Source organism: Neurospora tetrasperma (assembly GCF_000213175.1).
Source record: "Neurospora tetrasperma FGSC 2508 unplaced genomic scaffold NEUTE1scaffold_4, whole genome shotgun sequence".
In the NCBI taxonomy this organism is placed as follows: Eukaryota; Fungi; Ascomycota; class Sordariomycetes; order Sordariales; family Sordariaceae; genus Neurospora; species Neurospora tetrasperma.
In genome coordinates this window covers 3650780-3676105 of record NW_009799102.1, presented here as the reverse complement: position 1 = coordinate 3676105, position 25326 = coordinate 3650780, and the positions used below count along the sequence as shown (strand labels likewise).

Sequence of the window (25326 nt, the reverse complement as noted above, 5' to 3'; positions counted from 1 at the left end):
TTTGAAGTTTGACTATCCTTGATCTCTTGAGGGTATTGCTGGAGCCAAGCTACGTGAGCGACGACGGGTGAAGTTATAGGGAAAAATCGGTGAGGAGGAAGAGTCCAGAGAAACCCGGGGAAATGGGTAGGGCGAATGGACCAGTTATGAATGCGACCAAGACCTTTGTTCGTGGCATGCATGTTAGCAAGGTGTATCACCAAAAGGCTGCTGCATGCGAGAGGAGTGCAAACAAGGCAACGAAGGGATGGATGGAGGGGAAAAGGACTGAGTGCCTGCGGAAAGGCGGAAAGGGGCATGGACTGCAGCCGTGGCGGCCCTTGTATCTTGTGATAGGGAAGCCCGTCTTTGGCGTACACTGCAGGGAGCGACTGGACCAAGGACGAAGGAATGAGAAGACGCTGGGCCTGGGAGGGGGAGGAAATGTGTGCTTGTGTAATGTGACGGCCATGTAGCAAAGCGAAGAGAACAAGCCGCTTACCGGCAGAAAGTCTTGTGGCTGCTGCTGCTGCTGTGGTGCTGGTGGTTTGGGTACTCGGCAGCAATCGGCGTCCTCGAAGACGACTTGAGTATCCAAGAGAGAGAAGTCGTGTGTGTGTGTTGTGTGTGTCGTGTATACGGTGTGTGTATGGGTGATTGCAGTAGCAAGCAGGGATGGGTTGGGACACGAGAGCGCAACCAAGACGGATTAATAGAGGTACTGTCGGTGGTGGTGTTGGCTGAGGAGGGCAGCTTATATGAAAAGCCGGTGACCTGGGGGCCTTCAAGGTTGGGACTTGGTTGGGCGAGAAGAGGCGGTGTCTTGCCACAGATTACAGACAGACCAGTGCTTTGGTATTTCGATGGTAGGTTGTAGTGTAGTCGTTGAAGGGCCGTGTGTTTGTGGCGCCGGGTGGGTTAATTAGTAGTAGTAGTAGTAGTATTAGGGTGAGTTGAGTGTTGGTGACGGCGTAATGGAGGAGGAGGTTGTTGTTGGTTTCCTGTCTCGTACTATCCCCTTACTTCTCGCAAAGGTTGGGACGAGGGATGATGGGGGAGAAGGAGGAGTTTGGGGGTTTGGTTTGCCTTTGAATTTGTGTGTAAAAGTCGAGACGGAATGGAGAACAAGCAAACGGAAAATTAAGCAGAGCAGAGCAGAACACAGTGAGGAATCTGGAAGCGGGTGTGCGTAGTAATGGAAGTCGAGGAAATGGAAAGCGCAGTAAAGAGTAAAAGTGGAAAGAAAGGGCGGGAGCATCTAAAGAAGGGGGGGCGTGTGTGTACAAGGATGGATGGATGCCAATGTACACCATGTCGAGTAATATTACGAGAGCTTACCCTACCTAGTGTACCAAGGGAGGAAGAGAGCCCAGTGGTCCGGCTTGGGCTTGTCTCCTTTCTTGCCTTCACACGATGCCCTGCCGGAGGCGGAAACAGGAAGGAGCCTGTACTGTAACTTACACACCACGCACACACACTGGTGCGCACTAGCACAGAACGAGGAGTGAAAAGGTACCGTCCACCTGGATGGACCTGACATGGAACACAATGCCGGGTCCCAAACGGCGACGTAGCGACCGATGCGGCAACGGAGTGGAGGAGGGTGGGTGTGGGGCCGCCAGGGGTTGATGGTGAATGAAATGAATGAATGGAGGTCAGAACGTGAAGGGGGTCGCCAAAAGTTGTGAATGAAAGATACAAAGGGCCACTGCATCCGCCTCCGTCCTCTTTCCCATCCGTGACCATGACCGTGCAGTGTTGGTTTTTCTCCCGTCCCATATCCAATTACTAGGTATTCATTGCTTTTCGATCCAGGATTCAACAATTGACAACTAAAAGATGGTGTGTGAGGTCGGGTCGTCCGCGTGTTTTGCGCCCTTTTTCAAGAAGTCATCTGTCGTGAAGGTCCAGTGACATGACATGACCATAACCACTCCCAATACACACATTGATTGATTGATTGATTGATTGACTGACCCACGGGCCACGGGCACACGGGCACCACCCAGTACGCTCGCATCGCATCGCATCCATCCAGCGCATCAGGTTTTGTCTCCAGAGGTGCAAAGGGCATCGATCCACTCCCACCAATGCACCCACTCTAACTCTAGCGTACACTACAGCCGTCTCATCTCATCCTCTGCGGCGGTCGGGTGCACTGGCGCAGACGCAGATTGACACTGCAGCCATTGCGACTTTGCATGTACCTACCGCCCTCCTTTAGCGAATAGAATGAATGGACTGAGCACTGACATGTTTTAACAGCCATGTTACTACCTGTAAGAGGTTTGTGTGTGTGTGTGTGTGTGTGTGTGTGGTGGCTGCTGAGGTGTTAAAGCTGGGGCTTGCGCTTGCAGTGAGTGAAAGAAAGAAACATTACACAGCTGTAACTGAAAGAAGTGGGCTTGGACCTTTGTTAAAGACACCCCTCTCCCTCAACACTACGCAGTACACAGGTCGTTCCCCCTTCTGTTCTTTCCCGGGCCCCTACACTAGAAACATCAACTCCTTGTATCCTAGCGTGCGTGCTCTCCTCGTCCAGTCCATAGGTGCTGGATGCGAGAGTGGACCGCATTCGATCTCGGCCGAGGCGAGTTAGGTTCCCTTGTTGGAGGAGTCCACCATTTCAGGCGAGGCGACCGGACTCGTGTGGAATATGTTAACGGGAGTTATAAGGAAGGGCGGATCGGTGCCTGGCCCACCCGTCAGCGCGCACCGCCTTACCTTGCCTTACCTTCCATGCTTTTGCCTTGACATTAATCCGGGGCTGTCTCCTGTGATGGATGCACCTGAACATTGATTGTGCCTGAGTGCCTGGTGTAAGCTACGAAGCGGCTGGCAAATGTCAGGCAGGCAGTGTCAGGCAGTGTCAGAATTTCACTTCAGCCAAGCCAAAAGAAACAAAGCACATCTTCTGTCACGGTCCAGTCTCAAGTTTGTTCCTGTTTGATGTCTGTCGCCTTCAAAGACGAGACTGAGAGACGACGGGTCATGTAAAACGACTGAGCACATCACCTGCAGCGGCGGCGGATGCACCAACTTCTAGACTTGACACTTGGACCACAACAACACAACGACAACGGACGACAACAACAAAAACAACCTGACAATGGGATGAAACAAAATCGATATCAAGGGCAACCGCGGCCCCATTCAATGCCAATTGTTGTTCCTTGAATCCCTTTTTCTTAACATGACTGCATCGTCGATAACGACGGAGACAATGTATAATGGAACCCCCACCCCCCTCCCCCTGGAAGTGGTCCCCCCGCCCCATACTCCAGCTCCCTACGACACTAGCCACCTGCCAGCACCATTATGCAGCAAAAACAACCGAACCCAACACACCCACATCGACGCGATCCAACACCACTGCATTGCTTGCTGTTTTGCGGTGTGCAAGCGTCGTCGGAATAGCGCCATCCCCACCACACAACGACATTGGCATCCCATTGGAATTGGATCCCCAGGCACCGCAGCAGCCAAGCGGGCTGGTCGTCAGATCAGGTCGTTGCCGCCGCATCCCGACCTTTTCTTTTTGACCCGATTGCTTCAGATTCTGCTGCTCTGCGTTGTCCTTGTCGCAGATTTTTGTCTCTGTCGGCGGCGAGCCACATCATCAATCATCATCATCATCGACGATAACCAGCCTGGGTTTGGCGGCCGCCCGGCTGGCGATGGCGAGCCTACCTAGTGTAGTGTAGTGAAGAACGGGGAACGGATGGGGGGGGGGAGACGAACGACGGGAGGTGTTACGCTTTGGTGCCGTGCATACCGAAACAGCGATGTGATGATGATGAACAATGAACTCCGAACAAGAACCTGGAGACACCCGCCCATGCCTAGCCCTGATTGTAAAACCTTACAGGGAATAGACCGGTAATATTGATTGTGCGAGACAGGACTCGAGCGCGCGACCGACCGAGAGTCATGAACGCACAATTCAAACACCCCCCTCCAATCCCAATCCTGCCCTGAAGGCCTTTCCAAGAGGCTCCTTCGTTAGTGTACCTAGTTTCCCCTTCGAAAGTCCCCAACTTTTCCTCCCCTCCCGTACCCGTTTTTGTCACAGGCACAGGCACAGGCACACGGCACGCTTTACCAAACCCGGGAACTCGAACACCTTGACGCCTCAACCTTCGCCTCAACCTTTGGGGGGTTCTGGGGCTCAGGCACGCACCTTCGTCCCAAAATTCTGGATGAATGTTTTGTAACGCCTCAAGCAGCGTCCGAGCAAGCAAGTGTCGACGACTTGCTTGATCTGGCACCTTACCTACTGACCCATTCTAACTGTGTAGTGTAATGCCACCAGTCCCGGAATGTACCTCCATAATGTCTTACATAGTCCTTGATGCAGTGCCGGCGTATTGTACTTTACAATTCTGGTAATTTACGCACTATACATAACTACACTACACTGTAGGTAGTGTACTATGTACGTACAATACCGCGAGTACGCTCCGTACCTGACACTACAGTCACTGTTGCTACCGCCGCTCGTCGGCCGGGAAGACGACCCGGGCCGGTGGGGATCTTTGGGATCTTGGAGAAGGGGGGAAAGGGGGGCATCAGACGGTACGGTCAGACCCCCGATTTCGGGTTCCTTGAAAAATTGAGTTAAGGTCCAAAAAACTGGATGGAGTCTTTCCGCATCGAAAAGAATGCTTCCATGACACTTCTTTCGAAGAAAGAAATCTCGGAGAAGTTGCCTTCTTGGGCCTGGATGCGGGATGAGCGGGCGGGCAGGCGGGCAAGCTGAGAAAAAAAAAGTACACTACGTACACTACGTAACCCATAAAAACGTGAGGCGAAAATCGATCGTGGGTGGGTGCCCTGATTCGTAAGAACAAGAAGAAGAAGAAGGTTTTTTTTTTTTTTTTTTTTTTTTTTTTTTTTTTTTTTTTTTTTTTTTTTTTTTTCGTTCGGTTCTTCGGGACATCCCGTGGCCAGTCAGTCAGCCCAGTCTACCGGCCCGCCCGCTCAGCTCACAACGCTTGTACAAATTTCGCCATCCATACATCCATCCATCCGCGTGTCGTCGAACCGCTCATCGCCTATCGTCATTGATGTAGTAGTCTATCGGATGGGGATCCTTACCCTTCTCCTACACTATCTAGTATGTACGTAGTGTAGCATGTGATGTGAGCCTCAAGCTGGCTGGCTGTCGCCTCACGAACGAACGAACCTCCCTCCTCACGACATAGGTAGTTGTCTGTCAACAGGTTACGGTAGGTAGGTATGTAACGAACCTTCCAATGACAGGGTTAACAGACCCTTGTTTTGTCTTTGCCCTTGCCTCCCCTGCGAAGGTTACAAGGCGTCAGTTACATACCTAGTTAGCCTAGTTAGTTACCTAGTTAGCATGTACAAGCATTGCAGCTCACTCACTCACTCACTCTGTGCTGTGGTAGGTAGAGGTAGGCATGTAACGCAGTAGCCAGCATTACGCAGTCTAGCGGTGAACGAAACAGCAACAGCAACAACAACAACAGCCTATTGTAACCACTGCACCACCACAAGGTGCCAGCCGGAGCGGCAGCCTCGAACGACGACGACAAATGGTAGTGTAGACTACCGCTGCAGCAGCAGAACCGCCAAGAAAACGGGGGGATCTACTACTGTAGGAATCGCTTCATGAGTGCATCGAGGTACCCCTTCCTTCCCTGTTGGCGCTGGCGAGTTCGTTGCCTGAATTGAATTGAATGGAATGGAATGTTGGGGGCCATCTCCATCTCCATCTCATCTTATCTGGGGGTAAATGGTGGATGCTGATAACTTGAATCCCAACCCATTATTTGTAGGTAGGTCCTGCCATCTCGAGAGCACAGATGAAGGAGGGAACTTAACTCCGACTTCTGCTCTTAACCACCACTTTCCTCCTACATACTGCGTCGTCAAGTTTGGTGATGTAGTACTGTAGGTAGTGTCGTTCCGAGTTTACTACTACCTAGAGGTATGCGGCTGTTTGGATCCGAGGCTGTCGTGCGTTGTATTTGGCTGATAGCTACTTATCTACTTATGGTAGTCCTACTTGGGTGCCCAGCATGCCCAGCATGCCCTAGTTCGCCTTGCTCTACTTTTTGGCATAATAGGGTAGTTACCTACGTAGTGAGAGGGAGGGAAGTACATATAAACAAAATCTTAAGTAGAAGGCAAAAGGGTAAATCCGCCGCCGAAAGCGGTCATTTGTTTCAAGTTGTTACCTCTATGTTTGGTCGATCCTTTTGAAGATCTGTGTGTAACAACGGCCCGGGTTGCTCTCGGTGGTTTTGCGATACGCTACCTACCTATGTATCGGTGATTTCCGTGACGACCTACCCAAGTCTGAGAACCTATGGTTTATCTTACGGTGGAACATGGGTGTCGACTGTCAAAGGGACGTTCGATGTTTTCCAAGCGTTGGAAAACTAACTCCCTTGGTAATGTGTACTACCTTGTGCCAATTATGCTTTTTAAAAGATTTCACATGAAAAGAATAAGCGTACGTTTGAGGATTATGCATGCTCCTCTCCAGCTGGCTGTTAAACCCGTTTAACCTCCCAAAAGCCGCCCGACTTTCATCCGGATTCCACCCGACCCCACCCGGTTTTCTTGGGTTCCCGTCCCGTAACGCTGTGGTAAATATGTACGTATTCTATACAGCGGAACCGGATGGTAAGTAATCATTTTATGCTTCACGGCGCGGAAGCTCCGTGCCGTATGTACTCTAGTGTATGGATTGACCGACGGACCGACGACACAAAGCGTTCAGGACTACACTATTCTACACTATTGTAGCCGATCTTGAATGGATGAAGATCACACGGAAAAGTGCAGTTTCTCCACACAGAAGCCGTGGAAGAGCATGGTGTTTTGTGTACACTACTGTTGCCCCATTAAATAAGGGACCCTGACGACACCACCATGAAAGGAAATGACAAGGTAACGATATGAGGCGAACATCACCAAGTGTTGCATGCAAATGGAAGCGAACATGAGGTGCGGAATTGTGCCGGGCTGTTTGGTAGGGGGGTCTGTCACCGCTGGAACTTGTGTTGAAGGGCCCTGGCAGCTGAAATGGACAGATGGACGCTGGGCAAAAAGGCCTGTGGTGTGTGTAAGTACCTCTAGTGAGTGTAGTGTATCGTTTGTTTCATTCTTTCATATAGCCCCTTCATTGTTCAAATTTCTTCCCTTTTTCTTTTTTGTCATCCGAAGATCGACGTCTTATACATACCGACCTTTTTTTGACCCTTTTTCCCCAGCTCAAGGCATGTGGATTTCTCGATAGACGTCGATAGTCGAGCTCAAGTCTCAATGCTATCGAACGCAGGGGTAAAGGTATGAAGGTTGTTGTTGCTGTAAAACATCCCCCCAATTAAACCGGAAATCGATTCCATCTGCAAGATCATTGACGAGAATCAAACGGTCGTCGACGACCAGGAAGAAAAACCCGACGGTGAGTTAGGTTTGCTTGGGTGCCATCTGATCGAGGTCTTGGCGTGTTTTGGGATGAACTTTTTCACTCCTGCATTTGCGCGCGAAGCATCTATCTGCATTGCGCCATCGTCATCGTCGTCGTCGCCTCCTACACTTCCGCTTCTCCGGACCTCTCACCTTGAGCGGTTCGTCTGCGGTGAGCGATTGACTTCTAATGACTCGGATAAAGGAACGAGCGAACGAATGGCTTTTTTCGCCGAGAAAACAAACCCCGGGAAGAGAAGTCGAAAAGAGAAAATTCGGAGGCGGGAAGTGCATGCGTTGATGGTTGTGGGTGAATGGGTGGTGCAATCAAGAGATGCAGCAAGTGGAACTTATCGTTGCTAGGCCTGCGTGGTTCTTGAACTTGTTGATGGTCATTGGTGGGCTCCTGAACAACGACGGTTCACGATAGTGGACTGGATGCTACACGCTATACCGTACAGAGAAGAGGATCATTGCTGCACAGGTACGGAGTTTGCGTGGGACTACACTAGTGCAGTTCATGTACCTTTGTATTCTTTCAATGGACGGAGCGAGTTCCGTGATGTCTAACGGCCATCAATCATCGTGGAGAAAAGGGGGGTCCATAGAAAATCCTCAACTCCATGCCTATGATGTCTGGAGAACGGTGATTCCTGTGAGGATTTTGCGGGAGTAAAAGCGGCGCAGATTTATCAGCAGCACGCTCCAGTCAGGATACCGCGTGGAAGGAAAAGAAAGAAAAAGATGCAGCTTCGCAAGATTTGCACAAAGGGTTACCAAGTGGGAGGATGGCAATGTGTGGATGAGAAGAAATCTTGGACCCAAGCTGCTGCTCAGATCACATTCGTTTCTTTTTCCTCTTCCAAGAACCCAATGGATGTTCAGTTGGGACCTACACTAGAACTCCCGTCAGGTACAATCCAATGCCATCAAGGAATGCCCTGACGGGAGGAAGTTGCTTCTCCGGGCCCTCCGCGCTCGCCTTCCTTTCAGCTCAGTCAGCACACCTGAACAAGCTGGACCACGCACAAAGACCAAAAGTCCACCCGACACCATCGCCTAGTGCGGGTACAAGTACACCAAAAGAAGCGAGCCCCACAAATACCCACTCTCTCAGCTGCATGGAAGTGGATCGCCAAAGGTCTTGGCAATCTTAGCAATTCGCTCGTATCTTGAGGAAGGACCTTTTTCACCGAAGTATGAAACGCCGTCATGACGAATTTCAGAGGGTTTTATTGTTACTTATTCGTTGAAAGAACAACACAGCACAACACAAGTGTAAAATAAAAACAGGTGGGGGTTTGGAGATTGAAAGATTGGTTGTAGGTTAATTTCATCCTTTACACTACACCACTCACCACGTGTGATGGCCCCGTCAAGTCCCGGGGAAGATCTCCACTCCTTTGCCGTTCCTCGAGTCACTCGATCGGGCCGTATCCGAATGTGATTGTTGTGGATGTATGAACACTACAGCGAATTGCAAGGCCGTGTTTTGCAAATGGGCATACCATCCCCTTGGCTCGTCTACTGAGCTGAGCTGAGCTGACATGGGATGACATGATATGACATGACGACCGCGCGAAGCAGTAACATGATCACCACCCACTGAGTGTGCTGTGTAAAAGTGTTTCTGTATGGAGTGAGTACCCGATCACACTATCGAAAGCACTTTATCAGATCACATAACCGGTTCCCGTCACATTGCTTCAGTTCCGAGCAGTGACCCCAGCAAAGAGGTGTGTGTGTTCGTATTTTGCGGATTACAGATAGGGTACGTACCCGACTAACACTCACTAGTGTTTCCGCATACACTACACTTTCTCCATAGCTGAGGGATATGTAGTGTAGAACACATGCAAGATGAAATTAATCAGCATGCAGCATCACAAATTTTTTTGATGAACCCCGAACATCGAAACTCGCACGCCTCGCACGCCACTATTTGTGACATCCATTGGTCTCGTCAGGCATCGTGAACCAACAGATGTCCCAGGAACAGGGACTGGTGGTCTTGGAAGGGGCTTGACGGAGGATCCGCCGCCCGTCCCGGGCACCACACCACCACCGGACCACCGGTAATCCTCTCTCGTTGAGGTCCCCGGCCCGGGCGGCTTCATTCATCATCATTCCCCAGGGGCCACACAGTAAAGAATTGATGGTGCAGATTTGGTTCGCTTGTCATCCATGTTCCAGCATCTTGTTTTTTTAGACATGTTAGAGACCGGGGCCTCGGCGAGCGGCGGCCCCGTGTTCCGTATCCAGGAGGCCCTCAACCCGTTATTATTCTATTGTTCTTTTTTTTTCTTTCTTGATTTTCGACAAGGGCATTCGGGATGTGGGCGGTTCGGACATGGGCTACAGCTGGGCAGGTTTCGTATGCGTGATGTGTGGTGTTGCAATGCTCGCTTCTCGTGACCAAAAGATTTATGTGGGTGATGGATAAATCAGGAACTCCCCATTTTGCATTGTCAATATGGGAGGAGAGCTCTCAAACAAACCGGACAATGGCAAATTGCAGGTGCGAGATCATCATCCTATTATTTGATCGTCGACATGCTTTGGGTTGCATCTACTGTACACCTATAATGTCCCGGCCAAAGATTGGAAACGACTGTGAGCCATCATGGTGACTGACCTCGTGTCCTCATTAAAGAGAACCCTCACCTCCATCATCAACGGAACCGTAAGCGACACTGGGGCGATCCGTTCATTCCATGGGGCCCATGGGGTGCAAAGAGAAGAAGAAAAAAAAAGTATGATGCCATCACTTTCCCACTTTCTGTAGTGTACCTACCTAGTCACCCACTCCGGCTCCCACACTGCCACTCAATATCCCATACCAATATCCGAACACGGCGTTTCGATACTTTGGAGAAGAGAAAAAAAAGTTGCGTATGCCGTTCTGGAAGCCAATTTCGGATTCACGACGCCCAAACATGGATGTTCCTGAATGGGTACCTGGCTGGGCCCTGTGGATGGCGCTGGATCCAATTCGGTACCAAATGAGAGAAAAGACAGGGCTGTCCATCCAAGCGGGTCGTTAATCCCAGCAACGTCCATGTGGCCGACATACTTGACTAAACCCAAACCGGTGCTTGAACGTTTGGGTGAAAGAATTTCCGAACCTTTTTTTCAACTTTTTTTTTTGTCTTGTTGGGTTGAGATTTCCAAGGTTGGTCCGCACGATCTTCAATTCGATGTGTCAAGCGACTCGGGCCTTCTTGAAGGCTTTTCGGTCGACGGAAGGGAAGTCCCCATGAGGAGCCGGCGAGACAAAGAACTCGTTTTGACCAACTCTAACGCCAAGACTCTGTACATGCATAAGTGGCTGGACGCTGAAATGAGTTGTTGTTGTTGTTGTTGCTGTTGTTGTTGTCGCTAAGAAGGAAACAGGAACGGCACGTATTTTTGGAGCAGCACCGCACATCCGGATACAGGACGTTTCCGGTCACGGGACTTGGTTGCATAACAGATAAGATGGGGATCGCTGGCCACCATTCTTAAAAGTTGGGTCAGCTGGGGGGGTACAACAACGCTGTCGAATATTGGTGGCCGATTACCGAGCGCGGGTTACAGCAGCAACCTAACCACTGAAGCGAAGCACCTCCACTTTTTACCTTTTTTTGGCATTTCCATTTCGGCGACCATTTCACCACCTCTGATGTGACTTTGTGACGGACTGCTTGTCATTGAAGCCATGGAAGGTCGTCACTCGCCAAGGCCAGCTCATGCTGAACACCGATCACGCTCTCCTCGGTTACAATTCGCGGGTTGCTGCAATGCGATACACGCCTCTCGTGTAGTGCCTCGACGATAACATTCACGATGATGATGGCGCCGCCAAGTGACCGGGACCCAGAAGCCTCAACAACAACGATTGATGATGGACAATGGGAGGTGCATCGATCGAAGGACCGGTATCTCGAGATGACCCCCATCCCCCTCCGTTGGCATCGCATTCGCGTCGATTTGCCTTATACTAAAAGATGCATATCAGCGCATCAAGGAAAATCTCCATTGGCAAGTTTACGCAACAACAAGCAGACTGTTTGGACGCCGTGATCGGTGCCACCACACACCCAGCCTTGTTTTTTTTTTTTTTTTTTTTTTTGGTTTTTTTTCTTCCTAATGTGTCTTTCCACAGGGAAGCAGCGTCGCGTCGAAACGCATAAACAATTCACAATGAAACCTACTCTTATCTCTTTTTCTCTTACATCCCTAGTGCTTGCCGCTGCTGCCGCCGCCGCTCGGTGGACGGTGCTTGTTTCGTCAAACATACTACTGCCAGGTGAGTTGTCACAGCCGAGCCTAAACACGGCCACCTGAGCGCCCGCAGCAGCGAATTTCACAAAAAATCCTGCTACACGACCCGCGAGTCATATAGTTTGTTACAGAAAAACAACAACAAACCCATTCAGCTCATCTTGATGGAAGCCGAAACCACACTCACTGAGACAATACTAATGGAGGGACGTGGATCCTCTCGCTCTGTGTTGTGCCGTGGCAGAGATGATGATGACAAGAGGAACAGGACAACAGAACCGGCCAAGTAAGTGGCAGTGAGTAGGAAAGCAGTCAAGCAATAACACGCAGTCCATCCAGATGAATGAATGACCGGACGCCGCAAGGGTGACGACATACACACATTTGCTGCCCGGCACTGCTTTGGGAAGGAAGCAAATTAGACACAACAGCATCACGATATCACACAAGCCATGCTGGGAGCCGTTACGCCTTCTTGCGTACGCACCCTCTTTTTTTCATTTTTCTCAATTTTCATCCACACTCCTCACTGCACATTCACACACTCTCATACTTTCCCCAACCCCGCTTTGAACGAGTTTGCTGGTTCCGTCCGGGTCCGGCCTCCCTCGCTCTGGCTTCTCTGTCTCTTACAAGTGTGAGGCATGTTGCCGAGTCAGGCGACAAACAGGCAATCAATCAAATCGCCACGAATGGCTGGATTGGCTTTCTCAATGAAAAGTGAATGATGTTCCGTATGAAAAGAGAGAAAAAAGAGTTTCAGAATAGCCCGCCGCGCACCATCAATCAGTATCAGTGCGGTGCTCTCTCTCAAAACGTTGCCGTGCTGCACCTGGATGCGGCGTTTGCAAGATGCGGCGGGTGCCTCAAGAAGAGGGGGGCGGCTTCGGATTCAAACACACCCAGACAACCAACCCTTCTTACAACCCTCCGACTCGGATCCGATTCAATCCGATCCCGCCGCTGCTGCCGCCGCCGCCGCTCGCTGCCGTCTTTTTTCGCCCTTTGCCGTTGCCGCGCCGCAGGATCACTAGGTCGAACCTTGAAACATTGGACGTTGGACCAACTCATCAATCTTGCTGCACAACCCCCCTTCAGATGCAACATCCTCGAGTGCGTCTCAACATTATCATCAGCTATCGCGCCTCGAAAGTCTCCTTTCACCTTCTAGTGTAGTGTCCATCAACGATATAAAGCCTCAGGGTATCTCTCTTCTATTCTAGAAGACAACCATCCACTCTTTGTCAGGTCAGTGGTAGCAAGTGCAAATGGAATCAACCACGTACAGTACAGTACACCCACGCTTACGTACGCTACATCTACCAAGCTACTACCATACTGAGGATCTCTTTTTACAAACGAAAATTTCATGTGTAACAAGCTCTTTCAAAAGCTTTACAAGTATACTGCATACACTATTAGTGCATGTTTCATAAAATTACCTTATAGTGTACGTGATCGTCAACAACTGTGTCAGACTGTCAGTGACAGTTGGTAGCGGTGGTGGGGCTAGTCCGAGACTACAGACCTCTTAGCACTCCTTCATGAGCTTCGTTGGGTATGACATAATGGCCAATTAGACTGCCACGGAATCTCTGGTCCAGTACGTAAGGTAAGTACGTTAGTAAGTAAGTAAGTGAGCTACAAGTGAGTTTTCCGAGTTGTCAGCACTACGACATTTATAAAGGAGGGTAAGTATGGTGTTCAAAAGGTCTTCTTCTTCTTCTTCTTCTTCTTGTGTTGTTTCGTTGCTTTCTCAAAGAGCATCGGTTTGAGCTGATATCTGGCTACCATCGTACCTTTATATGATGTGAAGCTAGGTAGGTAGATAAGTATTCCCTCCCATCTTCCATCCTTTTGGAGTCCCTCCGGCGTCGTTGTAGGACCGAGGACTACGCCACTCACCCACTTCTATGCCGCGATGCAGAGCCGGCGTCGCCGCCGCCTCAGAAATACCTCCTCGCCTTGTGTGGCTTGTGAAGAAAAGTGTACCAAAAGTCGGTTCGGTTCGGTGGGTTATACCACCACCTGCTGTATGTCTGTAGTTCCAAGTGACTTGCTTCTGCGGTTTCGCGGTTCTCTGGTGTATGTAGTCACCGACGACGTCCATGATCACGTTTATGTGTACGGGTTTGAGCCAGCAATCGTCTCCACGGTGTTGGTCGGATTACAGCGAGAGAGAGAGAGAGAGAGAGAGAGAAAGATAGTAGAGAGATCTCAAGATGGTAAGTGTAACAATAACGATATCTGTGGACACTCGGTTTTTCTTTCCCTGTTATGATTATTAGTTATTATATTATCTCAGTGTCTACACATATCCATAGTAAGAGTGAGTGAGACCGGCAGAAAAGGTACAAACACCTATTGTATCCTCAGGAGCTTTATCTACCTATGCATGTCCATCAAATCCGCCTTCCATTTGCAAGAAGGAGGCGATTGGATATTCGCTCCCATCTGATAGAGCCGTAGAATCGTAGAGGGTGTGTTGCTTAGGATCCGGTCCTCAAGAGTTTGAGATGCGAATGAACAACGAGTCAACACACCAGCACGCAGTGTAAAGCTGACGGGTAAGGTAGGTATCCTCAGCGACGGTGATGATATATCCATCGGGTTCATGGTTTTGTCTGTCGTGGATATCACACCTGAGTGAATGCTGCTTCAAGTATATTCAAGTTGATTAGTGTGATGTGATTTACACTATGGAATCGAGAAAGATGGAGATGAGAATGAACAAAAGATCACTCAACACATGGTAGTAGTAGACAAAGAATGAAAAGAACTCGCCATTCGTGTAACAACGAGAGTACATCGATGTTCAACTGGGAACATAGAGGTATCTTTGCTTCAATATGTTATATCCAGATCCAACCAATTCCTGCGATTGAGTGTCTGGGACAACATATGGACTGAATGGAATCTAGCGGACTGATGACTCTTTCTTTCTTCGGTAGGGACATAGACAAGGTGGAAAATTACGCTCTTGATCGTCGTCTATAACAAAAAGAACAGGAGAAAAAAAAAACCAAGAACATACAACACCAGGGATTCGCTGGTCGTCACCGACCCAACTACTAGTCTGGCCCTCACTGGCTTATCTATGGGAGAGCGGACGGGATCCCGAGTTTTCCAGTGGGTATGGTCGTATGTGCTTGTTTTGGGCTGTTCCTAAACTTATATGAGAGAGCTCCTCCGGCCATAGATGCCGGAATGACTCAAGCATCCTCCACACAACTAACAAAAAAAATTGGCGAGTGAGAGACCACGAACGCTGAGGAGACAAAAGAAAAAGAGAGGGATAGAGAGAAAGAGACATGACGGGTGACTTGCTTTGTGTGAGTGCGAAGTGATAAAAGTCGAGTAAGGCGGCTATCAGCTGCTTCCTTCCATTGGTGACCAAGGAAGTGCACAACATACTCTGGGATCACCAACCGTGCAGTTTCAATAGAACAGAGCTAAGGAGGAAAGGACATCCGCGAGCAAAGAGAACATGTGAACAGCCTTATTGCGGTCTACCATTGTTCACCGGGGTGAAATGACATTAGCAGCCATGACTACAAGTCGTCAAAGATAGAGGAGAAGAAAGAAAATCTAGGGCAAACAGTTGCAGCAGTTATGACCATAGCACCATTTTTTGCGGACACCCTGTTCAGTTGACAACCTTGGACATTGGGGGTCTTGAATGTATCATTCTCTCTGCTCTTTGGTCTCTCAAAGAAAGGGATATGGCGCGGTGATCGTCCAGAACATCCCGCCCAAGTCTGATGAAGAATCCGCAACCTTGATAGTCTAGCCATAGCCTGTTGAGAACCATACTAGAACCTTCTTGAACTGACCGAAGGCCAGGTGTTAACTACCTCGTGACCGTGCTCAACCCAGCAAGCCAGACGCAAAAGCGGTGACCGCTACAAGAGCGTGGAAGCATCTGCATTGTTGGCCAGGCGAAACCAGTTTGATACCATGTGATCCACTAGTGATATCTCAGCCACGATAATCCCATATCCCTTCTCATACTGTCGAGCCTTGCCCAGTCGTCTAGAACAGTAGTAAACCGGCAATCCACAGCTCAGCTCGCTCGGGTCCCATTTCGGTGAAATCATGGAGTCCAGCATTGTCGGTAGGGCGTCCACTGCTTCCAAGTCCCACAAAGACCCTGTCGATCTCGCTTTACCGAGAGGGATTGGCCAGGTGTGCTGAGTTTTGGGCGTCGATAGTCGCAAAGTGTCGGTGTCCCCGAGCACGCCAGATCGTCATGTCCATTGTTGTTCTCCATCTCCTGATTGCCATCCGCCTGTTTCACTCTTGAGTGTCTCCTTTAGGTCCGTCGGCCTTGTTGTCCCCGGTCCAGAAATATGTCCATCCTCATGTCGTCGGGGCTGTCGCTTTCTCCGAAACCCTTCTCTCCCTCTTTTTCTTTCAGTGGAAACCCAGTTTGAATATTCCCTCCTGCAACTCCAAGTTTATGATTAAAAGGCGCAGTACCACGTGGCTGTCGAGCGCTAAGCATTATAAAAACGTGTATTCGTGTCGAGGTAACAACGGAAAAAATGATTTAGTTGCCAACAAGCATAGAGAACTGATCAACACATCTTATTAGCATGTTGCTCGAAGCGGAACAGAACAGACAGGGGATTATGTGGAACAAACGAGGAAACATACCGCCATGAAGATACAACATATGCTAACATACGGACTCAGCCGCTCGCCTATCCTTGCGCATTTCCAGAAGATGCCCATCAAGCTGTTCAATTCATGTCAGTCAGCATGTCGTTTCGTTCACCGGTCCCTTTGTATCGTTTGTCTCTCCTAGAGGCCCGTCCTGTTTCCCAAATCTCGTGCTGTGTCGAGGCAGAGGACCCGGGTCCATCGCTAAAAAGGGGAAAGGCAACTCACCCATCCTTGTTCCGGTCGAGAATCGCGGGGAACATCTGATGTATGTATGTCGAGGTACAGACGAGGAGGATAATGACTAGAAGGAGGGACTGAAAGTTGAAGAGCGCGGTCTACGACGAGAGAGGTGGTTAGCGATGATGGGATGGGATACGATGGGAAGTGATGCGCCATGACGTTGCGGGTGACATACCATGGTGGGCGCTTTGGATTACGGGGCAGGCTATGGTGAGGTTGTCGGGGAACAGCAACTTCTCGTTCTTTAGCGATGCGTCAAAGGTCTCGTCGCTCGTCGTCCTTGGATATCGCGGGTGGAGGTGTCGTGAACTTGCCGTGTTGGTGGTTACGTAGGTGTAGTCAGTTGGTGACTGCTTGTGAAGGCCAGGGTGTCATAGCTCCTTCCACGGCTTCCAGGGCAAAAGAGGCCCGCGAGGCTGCGAAATGCCACACTGAACTTTCAGCGTCGTTAGGGGTGCCGCTCAGCAGTCTCACGCCCCGGGGCGCGCACAGCTTCAGCTCTTCGCTCTTGGATGGATGTGACTGGAAGCTGATTGGTCATTGGACCCCAAACCGTCTTGTGGAGCCACGGTTACACAAGGCAGGGGGTTCCTGGCGCCGTTGGGGGGCCTGGGGGCCTTTCTTAGTTTGGCACTTCGGAGCCTCACTGTTGATCGATCCATCGTCATCGTTTTCAACTTCGAACCTGTCCTCCGACAAGACGCCTAATTCGGGACGTATGCCGCCGGACTGAATGCTCTTCCTAGCCAACTAGACAACTATCGTACAGCCTACTATTTTCGCTGGATTAATCCCGCGTCGCATCCTCCCATTCGCTCCTCCACCACTTAATGCGACAAGGCTGATCGAACTCTCGACCCCGCGCAACTCGAAGCTCCAAAGCGCACCAACCTTCGACGTCGAGCTTCTCGGTCTGCTCAACTGAGCCTTTGAGCCCGCCGATCAACTCAGCCTTCTACGCGCTTCTCAACCAAACCTACCTCGTCATAACGCATCTCTACCGCGAACCGCGACCCCAATCCTCCATCACCTCCATCCACCTCACCTTCTCTCACAACCTCACCACCACCCTCACAGCCGGGCCTCAAGCCCACCCACCCGCAGCCCACCATGGAACCCCGCGCCCGCGCCGGCAAAAATGTCGGCAAAATGAACTTTAACCATAACGAACGTACGTCTTCTTTTTTCCCCCCCACCTAACCCCCCTTTCCTTCCATGTCCCCCACCTAACCCCCCTTTCCGAACAGTAGCCCAACTCCTCTACGGCCACGGCGACCTGAAAAACCCCCTCCCGGAAACCGTGCGCGTGCTCGACGAGCTCATCACCGATTTCATTCAAGGCGTCGGCTTCGAAGCCACGCGCGCCGCCCACCACGCCGGCCGACAAAAAGTCAAGTTTGAAGATTTCGAATTTGCCATGCGGAGGAACCCGCGGTTCATGGGCAAGATCCAGGAGGTGTTTGAGAAGAAGAAGGAAATCGAGGCGGCGCGTAAAAACTTTAATATTGAGGATCAGTTGATGAAGGATGCGGATAAGGAGGAGAAGGAGAAGGAGAAGAAGGGTACTGACAAAGGAGACAAGGAGAAGGGGGAGAAAGAGAAAGAGAAAGGGGAGAAGGGAGGGGAGAAGGGAGGAGAAAAGGAAAAGGGACCGGGAAGTACTGTCTCGGGTTCGGGGTCAGGTTTAGGTTCCGGCGGCGGGACAAAGAGGAAGAGACAGCAGAGTGTGTTGGAGGATGAGGAGTTGGATGAGTTGGATGATGATTTGGAAGCCGAGGCGGATATTGGCACGGCGACGAAGAGGAGGTAGGATCTCCTTGGGTGGAAACGCCGTTGAGAGTATTTCGTTTTTGGGGGGGTTCCGGGTTTTGGCCAAGTTGGTCTGTGATTTGGGAAGAAAACGGGACGACGGCATGGCATCATTTCGTTTTGATAATATGCATAGCGAGGCGTTAAGGATTATGGATATGGTTAGGTTGGTCAAACATGGGGATTATTGCCTTAAACGGGCTGTTAGTTTGTGGAGTTCTATCACTCTAGACCCAATAGCTTCTTTTTACAGTGGTGGTATCAACATCACTCTTTCTACCAGCCCTTCATTAAACTCATCTCTCTCGATTCGCAAGAAGTGCCCAGGACCTATTTTCCCGTTACTTTCCATTCCCATTTCTCTGTCCCTTCCCCTTCCCCTTTCCCTTCCCCCCCTTCCCTTTCTCCCCCTCAACGGCACCAACCCCATCAAAAATCATAATCTCCCCTTTCCCAGGCAACATCCCCTCAGGCACCCTAACCTCCAACTTCTCCAAAACCTCCTTGGTCATCTCCCACTCCACCGCAGACTTGCCCGCATTAATCTTAGGCATCCTCATCTCGGGACCAACAACAATATTCTGCTTCTTCTTCGTAGCAGCAGCAGTATTCACATTCACATTCCACTCCGCAACATGCCTCATCAAATCTTCCATCGCCTTCCCCGTCGCTTTCATCATCGCCACCGCCGGATCTCTATAAGGGCCATACCCAAGACTGGTAAAAAGACACCCGATAAAGTGCTTCTTGTCGTCCGGAACGGAGGGACGCGGCGGGATGAGCAGTGCCGTGCCGACTAAGCTGCGCTGGTGCTTGGTCAAAGCGTTCTTGCGGGCTTGGATGGGGTCGGACTCGGCTTCTTCTTGGTCTTGAAGAAGATTGGTTTGTGAGGAGGTGGACGTGGTGGGGGTGGAAGAGCAGTGCGCCTGGTAGGTTTTGTAGGCTCCGGGGTAGTGAGTGCGGAAAATCCTGGCTATGCCGGTGCCCCAGTCGCCTTGGGCGTTGCAGGCGTGGATGAGGAGGGAGCCAGGAGGGGGTAAGGGTGAGAAGATGTCGGAGGAGTTGGCGTGGGGGATGAGGGTGAGGTGGTGGGTGGTGAGCGGGGGTGGTGGTTGCTGTGGTTGTTTGGTTGATGATGCTGTTTTTGCTTGTGTTGATGCTGATGTCGTCTTGGGCTTTGGTTCTGCTTTTCGTGCCTCCCGTGTTCGCGTCTCTGCCGTCGTCTCTGCTAGCCCCGGCGACGACAACCCCAGGGACCTCAACACCACGCTCCCACCATTGATGATCATATCATTTCCTACCTTCCAACCACCCAAATCCTCTTGGTGTTCCAACGCACCCGGACCAAACTTGCGACCACTCTTAAGACTGAACGTGAAATACGACGGACCCTTCTTTTCGACCTTTCCCACTGGTTCAGCTTTCTTCTCAGATTTCACTTTCCCATCGCCACCACCTTTCAACCCATTGCTTTCCTGGGTCTGTTGAACCTGCTGAACCTGCTGAACCTGCTGAACCCGCTGAGCCTGCTGATTCTTTTGACTCTGCTGGCCCTGCTGAGTCTGCTCACTCTGCTGATTCTTCACTGTTCCACTTCCACTTCCACTTTCACGAGCACCAGCAGCACGATTACGCCTAACGGCAGCCCATCCACCCATATGAGCAAGAATGCTCCCGCGGTTCTTACTTCCCCCGCGGCTCTCGAGCCTCCGAATCCTTACACCTCCAGTACCCTCAGCACCTTCAACACTACCACCAACACCACCACTATTACTGACCTCAGCGAGGCCAAAGTCCGTCTCCTTAGTTTCCTCCAGTCCTGTTTTCCCGTCTTCTTGTCTCTGTATCTGTCCCTGTCCAGGGCCATTCAACCCATTATCACCGTTCTTTACTTCCTCTTTTGCCGCTGACATCTCCGAGACTTTGGAGGGATCTTGATCCATTAGTAGCGGATGTGTCCGTGCTAATATCGCTTGCTGACGTTGTTGACGTTGGTGCTGTTGTCCCTGAATCTGTCTCACTTGCTGTTGCTGATGTTGCTGATATTGCTGTTGCTGCTGATATTGTTGATGCTGATGCTCCTCCCTCCCCACCGCCAGTTGATGATACCCCCGCTGCTGCTGCTGTTGTCGGTACCCCCTATGCTGTTGGTGTCCCTTTTGCCTATTGATATGCACCCCGATAATATCATCCCTCGTAATTTGTTGTTGATGTCGTTGTTGCTGCCTTGCCTCGCTTACTTCCACTTTGACTTGCCCAACCTTCTGTTCCAACCTTTGCTCCTGCCTCAACCTCTGGCCCATCTCCTGCCCCATCTCCTGTCCCATCTCCAACCACTTCGCCATCTCTAACCTCTTCTCCATCTCTATCTCCATCTCCATCTCCCGTCCCTTTTCCATCTCCATTTCCTTCTCCTGCCCCAACCTCTGCCCCATCCCCATTTCCATCTCCTGCCCCTGCCCCCGTCCCTTCTTCTCTAAACCCTCCACTCCCCGCACCCGACTCTCCACATCCACTCCCCGCACCCGCACCCAGCCCTCCACCACCTTTCGCTGCAACTGTTCCTGTCCCTGTCTCTGTCCCTCTGGTTGTGGCTGTCCCTGCCGCTGTCCCTGCCGCCGCCGCGGCAACTGCACATCCAAAGGAAGGACCCTTCCCAACGGCTGTTTCGAGGCAGATGACCCATGACGAAGGATGAGATTGAGTGGGGGGTTAAACACCCGGAGGTGGGTTGTTGGTTTCATACTGTTTTGTTGTCTGTCGGTTGTCGATCGTTGAAGCAGAGGTATGTTATGGGTCAGGTATCTCAGGGAGGAGGGGAAGAAAGTGGAGGGAAGGACGAAAGGAGGGGAGATAGGAAGGATGAAAGGAGGGGAAACAGGAAGGACGGGAAAGATGGATGGATGGTTGGAAAGATGGATGGATGTTGGAAAGGAAGGATGGGGAAGATGGATGGATGGTTGGATGGTTGGAAAGAAGGAAGGAAGGAAGAACGAAAAGGAAGCGGGGAAGATAGAGGAGGGGGGAAAGGATTAGAGGGGGATAAGACAGCTAGGTAGGTATCCCCGCCTTCTATGCGTGAAGGGACGATGAGAAACGAAGGCAGAGGGAAAAAGAGTGACGCGGGTGAGTTAGTAAGTGAGTATAATCTTGAACTCAATGTGAATAAAACGCGATGTGTTCAGAACTGCAATTGAAGAGACAGCTACCTAAAGGGACGGGAAGTCGTTGAAGCATGTCGGCTGGATAAACGGTAAAGCTGATTGGTGTAACCTGAAGGGGACAAGAGCGATGCAGGTGCCAAGACGGCTCCCCCTCCTTTGGCGGGTGTGTCATCCGACCCTATGTAACTCTGGGAGCCTAGCCTTTTAGGACCAAGTATTTTAGGCTCTGGACCTCGAGATACCAGACTGATAAGATACAGCACTTTAAGAATGACTACGAGAGCTTTGAAAGTGCTTCAACGGTCACAGAATAGAAATACCAATGCCATATCATTGCTCTATGCATCTACAGCTACCGACACCGCACACCCAGTCATCTCTCTACTCACCACTCTAATGAAACTATGACCAAAAAAGAGCGAATCAACAACCAAAAAAAAGCAAAACAATCATCAACCTATGTACTCCTTAAGCTCCTCCGACTCTTCAAGCTGTTGCTTAAACGAGAACGGCGTAAACGGCCATCCGCCAAACTCGGCAAACTTGGAGAAGGACTCGACCCACGCGAGACGCAACGAGTGAAGCTGTTGTTTTGACCTTGGTTAGCAAATAACTTCCCATACATCCAGGATAGCGACGAGCAAACTTACCATAGCAGAGACACCCTCCATAATAATTAAAATGATGACACTGAGGACAAAGAACATGGCAAACGCAACCACAAGGAAGATGGCACCGCCAAGACCCTTGGATTCCAGCGCCTTCGCCATGGTCATGGACCAGAGCACAGCCGAAAGCTGCTGATGCGCCAGCGAAAGAGCCCAAAGACGGAGGTAGGAAGCCGTGTGCGAGACCGAGTTGAGGCAGAACTCTGTCCTGTTGTTAGCACGTCATCTTTGACAGATCCCGGACGAACGGAAAAACTTACCAATAGTATGAATAACCTGGTGAATCATCACCTCACCAAACTCAAACTCCTCATGTTCACCATCACCATGGTCATCGTGGGTAAGCATGGCCGCACCCTCATAGTCGTCACCGTTGCTAGGGTCCTCCTCATCATCTTCGTCCAGAGCACTAACACGAGACCGCTCGCCAATACCGCGATAGCCCTTGGCGCGCGCCCGGTTGTTCTCCCAGCGAAGATAGAACGGCTTGAGGAAGAGTAGGATAGGAACCTGGATGACAGCCAGCAACAGGAGAATAACCTGAACTGTAGCCTGGCCAGGGTAAAGTTCGACCCCACCGTCAAGGGTACCAGGCTGCAAGAACATGTAGATCAACATGTTCAAGAGTCCAGGCGGCTGCCTACCGGTGCCGAACCAGTCGACGGACCACTTGTAGATAATGCAGAGGACGAGATAACCAAAGATAGACTGGAAGAAGATCATACCCGGGACAAAGTTACCCCAGATATCGATCGGCCTCTTGAAGTGGCGGGCGTTAATGTATGAGAAGCACAGCGAGTACGTCATGTGCGCCCAACCCAGAATGATAGCCATCTTCATCTTGTAACTGTTGATGAAGAGTAACTCGTTCTCGGTCCCGTGCCAACGCCAATCGAGACCAAAGGGATAGCGGTAACCGTTGGGTTCGCGGAGCACGGCCTTAACGGTCATCCCTTCCTTAAAGTTTTCCGGCACAACCCACTTCCACTGACTGTCAAAAAGGGTCATGGACTTGGAGAATACATCGTTGTAGATGAGACCGGTGTAGACAGAGAAGACAGCCATGACCAAAACGATGTAACGACCGTAGAAAACCATGGCGAAGAGCTCAAACGTGACCTTCTTCAACGGCTTCTCCCAGTAGATCATGGCAAGGGCGGCGCAGAGCATGATGAGGGCGTGACCAAAGTCACCAAACATGACAGCGAAGAGGAAGGGGAAAGTGACAATGACCGGGATGGCAGGGTTGACTTCCTGGTAGGTAGCAGTACCGTAGGCGTTGACGATGGTCTGGAAAGCCTCGGTAAACTTGTTGGTCTTGAGATATGTAGGAGGGGTCTTGTTGGTCCGGATCTCGTTGATAATGGACGGGACCGAAAGACCAGCCCTGTTGTTGACATCTTGCAGAGTCGACCTGATGAGCGGCAGGTCGTTGGTAGGACACCAACCCTCGGCAATCAAAGTCCGACGAGCCCGGTCGTACGAGAAGAGGTTAAGAGTGTTGTACACAGCCTTCTCCTTGCTGATGGTAATCATCCAAGCCGAAAGTGACTGGGAGATCTGTGCAAGCTCAGCCTCGAGCGTCTGCTGGGTGTTGCGGAGGACGTTCTGGACATCTTCAAGTCTAGCGTTGACCTCGTGGACCTGATCGCGGCGCAGATCGCTGTGCTCATCGACATTGTACACCTCGGCGCCCATGGATTCAGAAATGCGGCGGATTTTGGCGAGAATTTCCTTGCCGTGGGCAAAAATGACAAAGACGTTCTTGAGAACAGGCTCGTTGATGGTAGGGTCGATCAAAGGCTCGGGAATCTCGGCCTGGTTCATGTAAAGGTTACCGCGGAGGGTACGCCAGAGGATGCGCTCAAAGGCATCGACGCGGTCTCTACCGATGACACCGGCGACGAAACCAATGTTCATGCCAGAGAAGGAACGCTCGACATCGGCGGCGGTGTTGTGCTGCTCGACATCCTGCAGCAGAGGGGCGTCATCGTTGTCGGTGGACGCCCTAATCTCCTCGACATTGCCGTGGGCGCGGTCAAAGAAGCCGCCAGCCTCGCGCAGGACCCATCTCCATTCCGTCAGCTCGACCTCGCGCTTCTTCAATGTTTCGTAGCTCTCGTTAAGAGAAGAGACGCGCTGCTCCAGGGTCTGGGCACGTTCGGCGAGTTCGTCGATCTCGGTGGTGGTGGGCGGGGTGAGGGTGTCTACGTCGGGGTCGAATTTGCGGAGAGGAATCCCAGCCTTTTCCATCTGGGAGTGGAAGTAGCCTTGGCACGCAAGTTAGCCATGATGCCAAGTGGTGGCTTCGAGAGGAGGGGACATACGCAGTTGGCGTTCGACATTGTCGAGGCGTCTAATGTCTTGGGTAAATGCTCTTTGGAAAGCACTGAGTTCCGAGTTGAGCTGTAGTGGCACATATTGTTAGTGACTGACTGATGTTGATGTTATTGTTTGTTGACGTTGATGGTGGTGGTGGTGGGTTCTCGTGATGCTGTACATGGGCAGCAGGCAGGGAAGGGACTCGGGTGGCATTACGTCTCTGAAGTGGACAAGGCCCAGCTCGCCCAGGGCATTGCAGACTTCGCGGCCGATTTCGTTGGAGATGTAGAGCTGGACCATGCTCATGTCCGCCGAGCGGAACGGCGTGTCCTGTTTCGGCGCCATCGTGGATGACCCGATTGAAGCGGAATGCTGTGTGCAACTCCGGGTCGTTGTCGTGGGTTTTGGTGGTGGTTTGGATTCCGTTCCAGGTTCGCTTGCTACGACGTCGGAGTCTCCAACATGGAAGGCGTTGCTGCTGTGGTTCGCCAAGGTCACAGGTGGACCATGCGTCGCCGCGCCCGCCAGAGGCAGTGGCCACTCATGTCGCCTCTTCCCTGCCCGCCGCCAGCCGGTCGCACTTTGCTGACGCACATTGCCAGCAGCTGGCACTACCAGGAGGAGAGAGTGTCAGCTGGCGATCTCTCGATACGCTGGCTATACCCTAACCCTGGATATGCAACTCTTGCTCACTTCCTCTCATCGCAGTGACGTCCGAACACAATGCTTTGTCTAAAGTCTCATTCTTTCGGTGTACGAAAACTTTGTTTTAA

General features: G+C 51.1%; 5 protein-coding genes across 5 annotated transcripts; 1 reads left to right on the top strand and 4 right to left on the bottom strand.

The window, feature by feature from the left end:
- Positions 1-12624: 12624 nt before the first annotated feature.
- NEUTE1DRAFT_27903 (uncharacterized protein) lies at positions 12625-12852 on the bottom strand (the record flags this gene model as incomplete). Its single annotated transcript, XM_009853240.1, has 1 exon — positions 12625-12852. A coding segment is annotated over one exon (228 nt), but the record flags the coding sequence as incomplete, so codon positions are not given.
- Positions 12853-15778: 2926 nt separating this feature from the next.
- On the bottom strand, positions 15779-16768 carry NEUTE1DRAFT_102275 (uncharacterized protein; the record flags this gene model as incomplete). Its single annotated transcript, XM_009854261.1, has 4 exons — positions 15779-15973; positions 16342-16423; positions 16576-16685; positions 16766-16768. The coding sequence occupies 4 exons, from the start codon at positions 16766-16768 to the stop codon at positions 15779-15781; spliced, it is 390 nt and encodes a 129-aa protein (XP_009852563.1).
- A 932-nt stretch (positions 16769-17700) lies between these two features.
- On the top strand, positions 17701-18548 carry NEUTE1DRAFT_84688 (uncharacterized protein; the record flags this gene model as incomplete). Its single annotated transcript, XM_009854260.1, has 2 exons — positions 17701-17761; positions 17838-18548. 2 exons carry the CDS (start codon positions 17701-17703, stop codon positions 18398-18400), a joined length of 624 nt encoding a protein of 207 aa, XP_009852562.1.
- A 192-nt stretch (positions 18549-18740) lies between these two features.
- NEUTE1DRAFT_147510 (uncharacterized protein) lies at positions 18741-21143 on the bottom strand (the record flags this gene model as incomplete). Its single annotated transcript, XM_009854259.1, has 1 exon — positions 18741-21143. One exon carries the CDS (start codon positions 21141-21143, stop codon positions 18741-18743), a length of 2403 nt encoding a protein of 800 aa, XP_009852561.1.
- Positions 21144-21867: 724 nt separating this feature from the next.
- Positions 21868-24954, bottom strand: NEUTE1DRAFT_65999 (vacuolar ATP synthase subunit A; the record flags this gene model as incomplete). Its single annotated transcript, XM_009854258.1, has 5 exons — positions 21868-22147; positions 22214-22434; positions 22492-24501; positions 24559-24637; positions 24770-24954. 5 exons carry the CDS (start codon positions 24896-24898, stop codon positions 22016-22018), a joined length of 2571 nt encoding a protein of 856 aa, XP_009852560.1.
- Between the last annotated feature and the right edge of the window lie 372 nt (positions 24955-25326).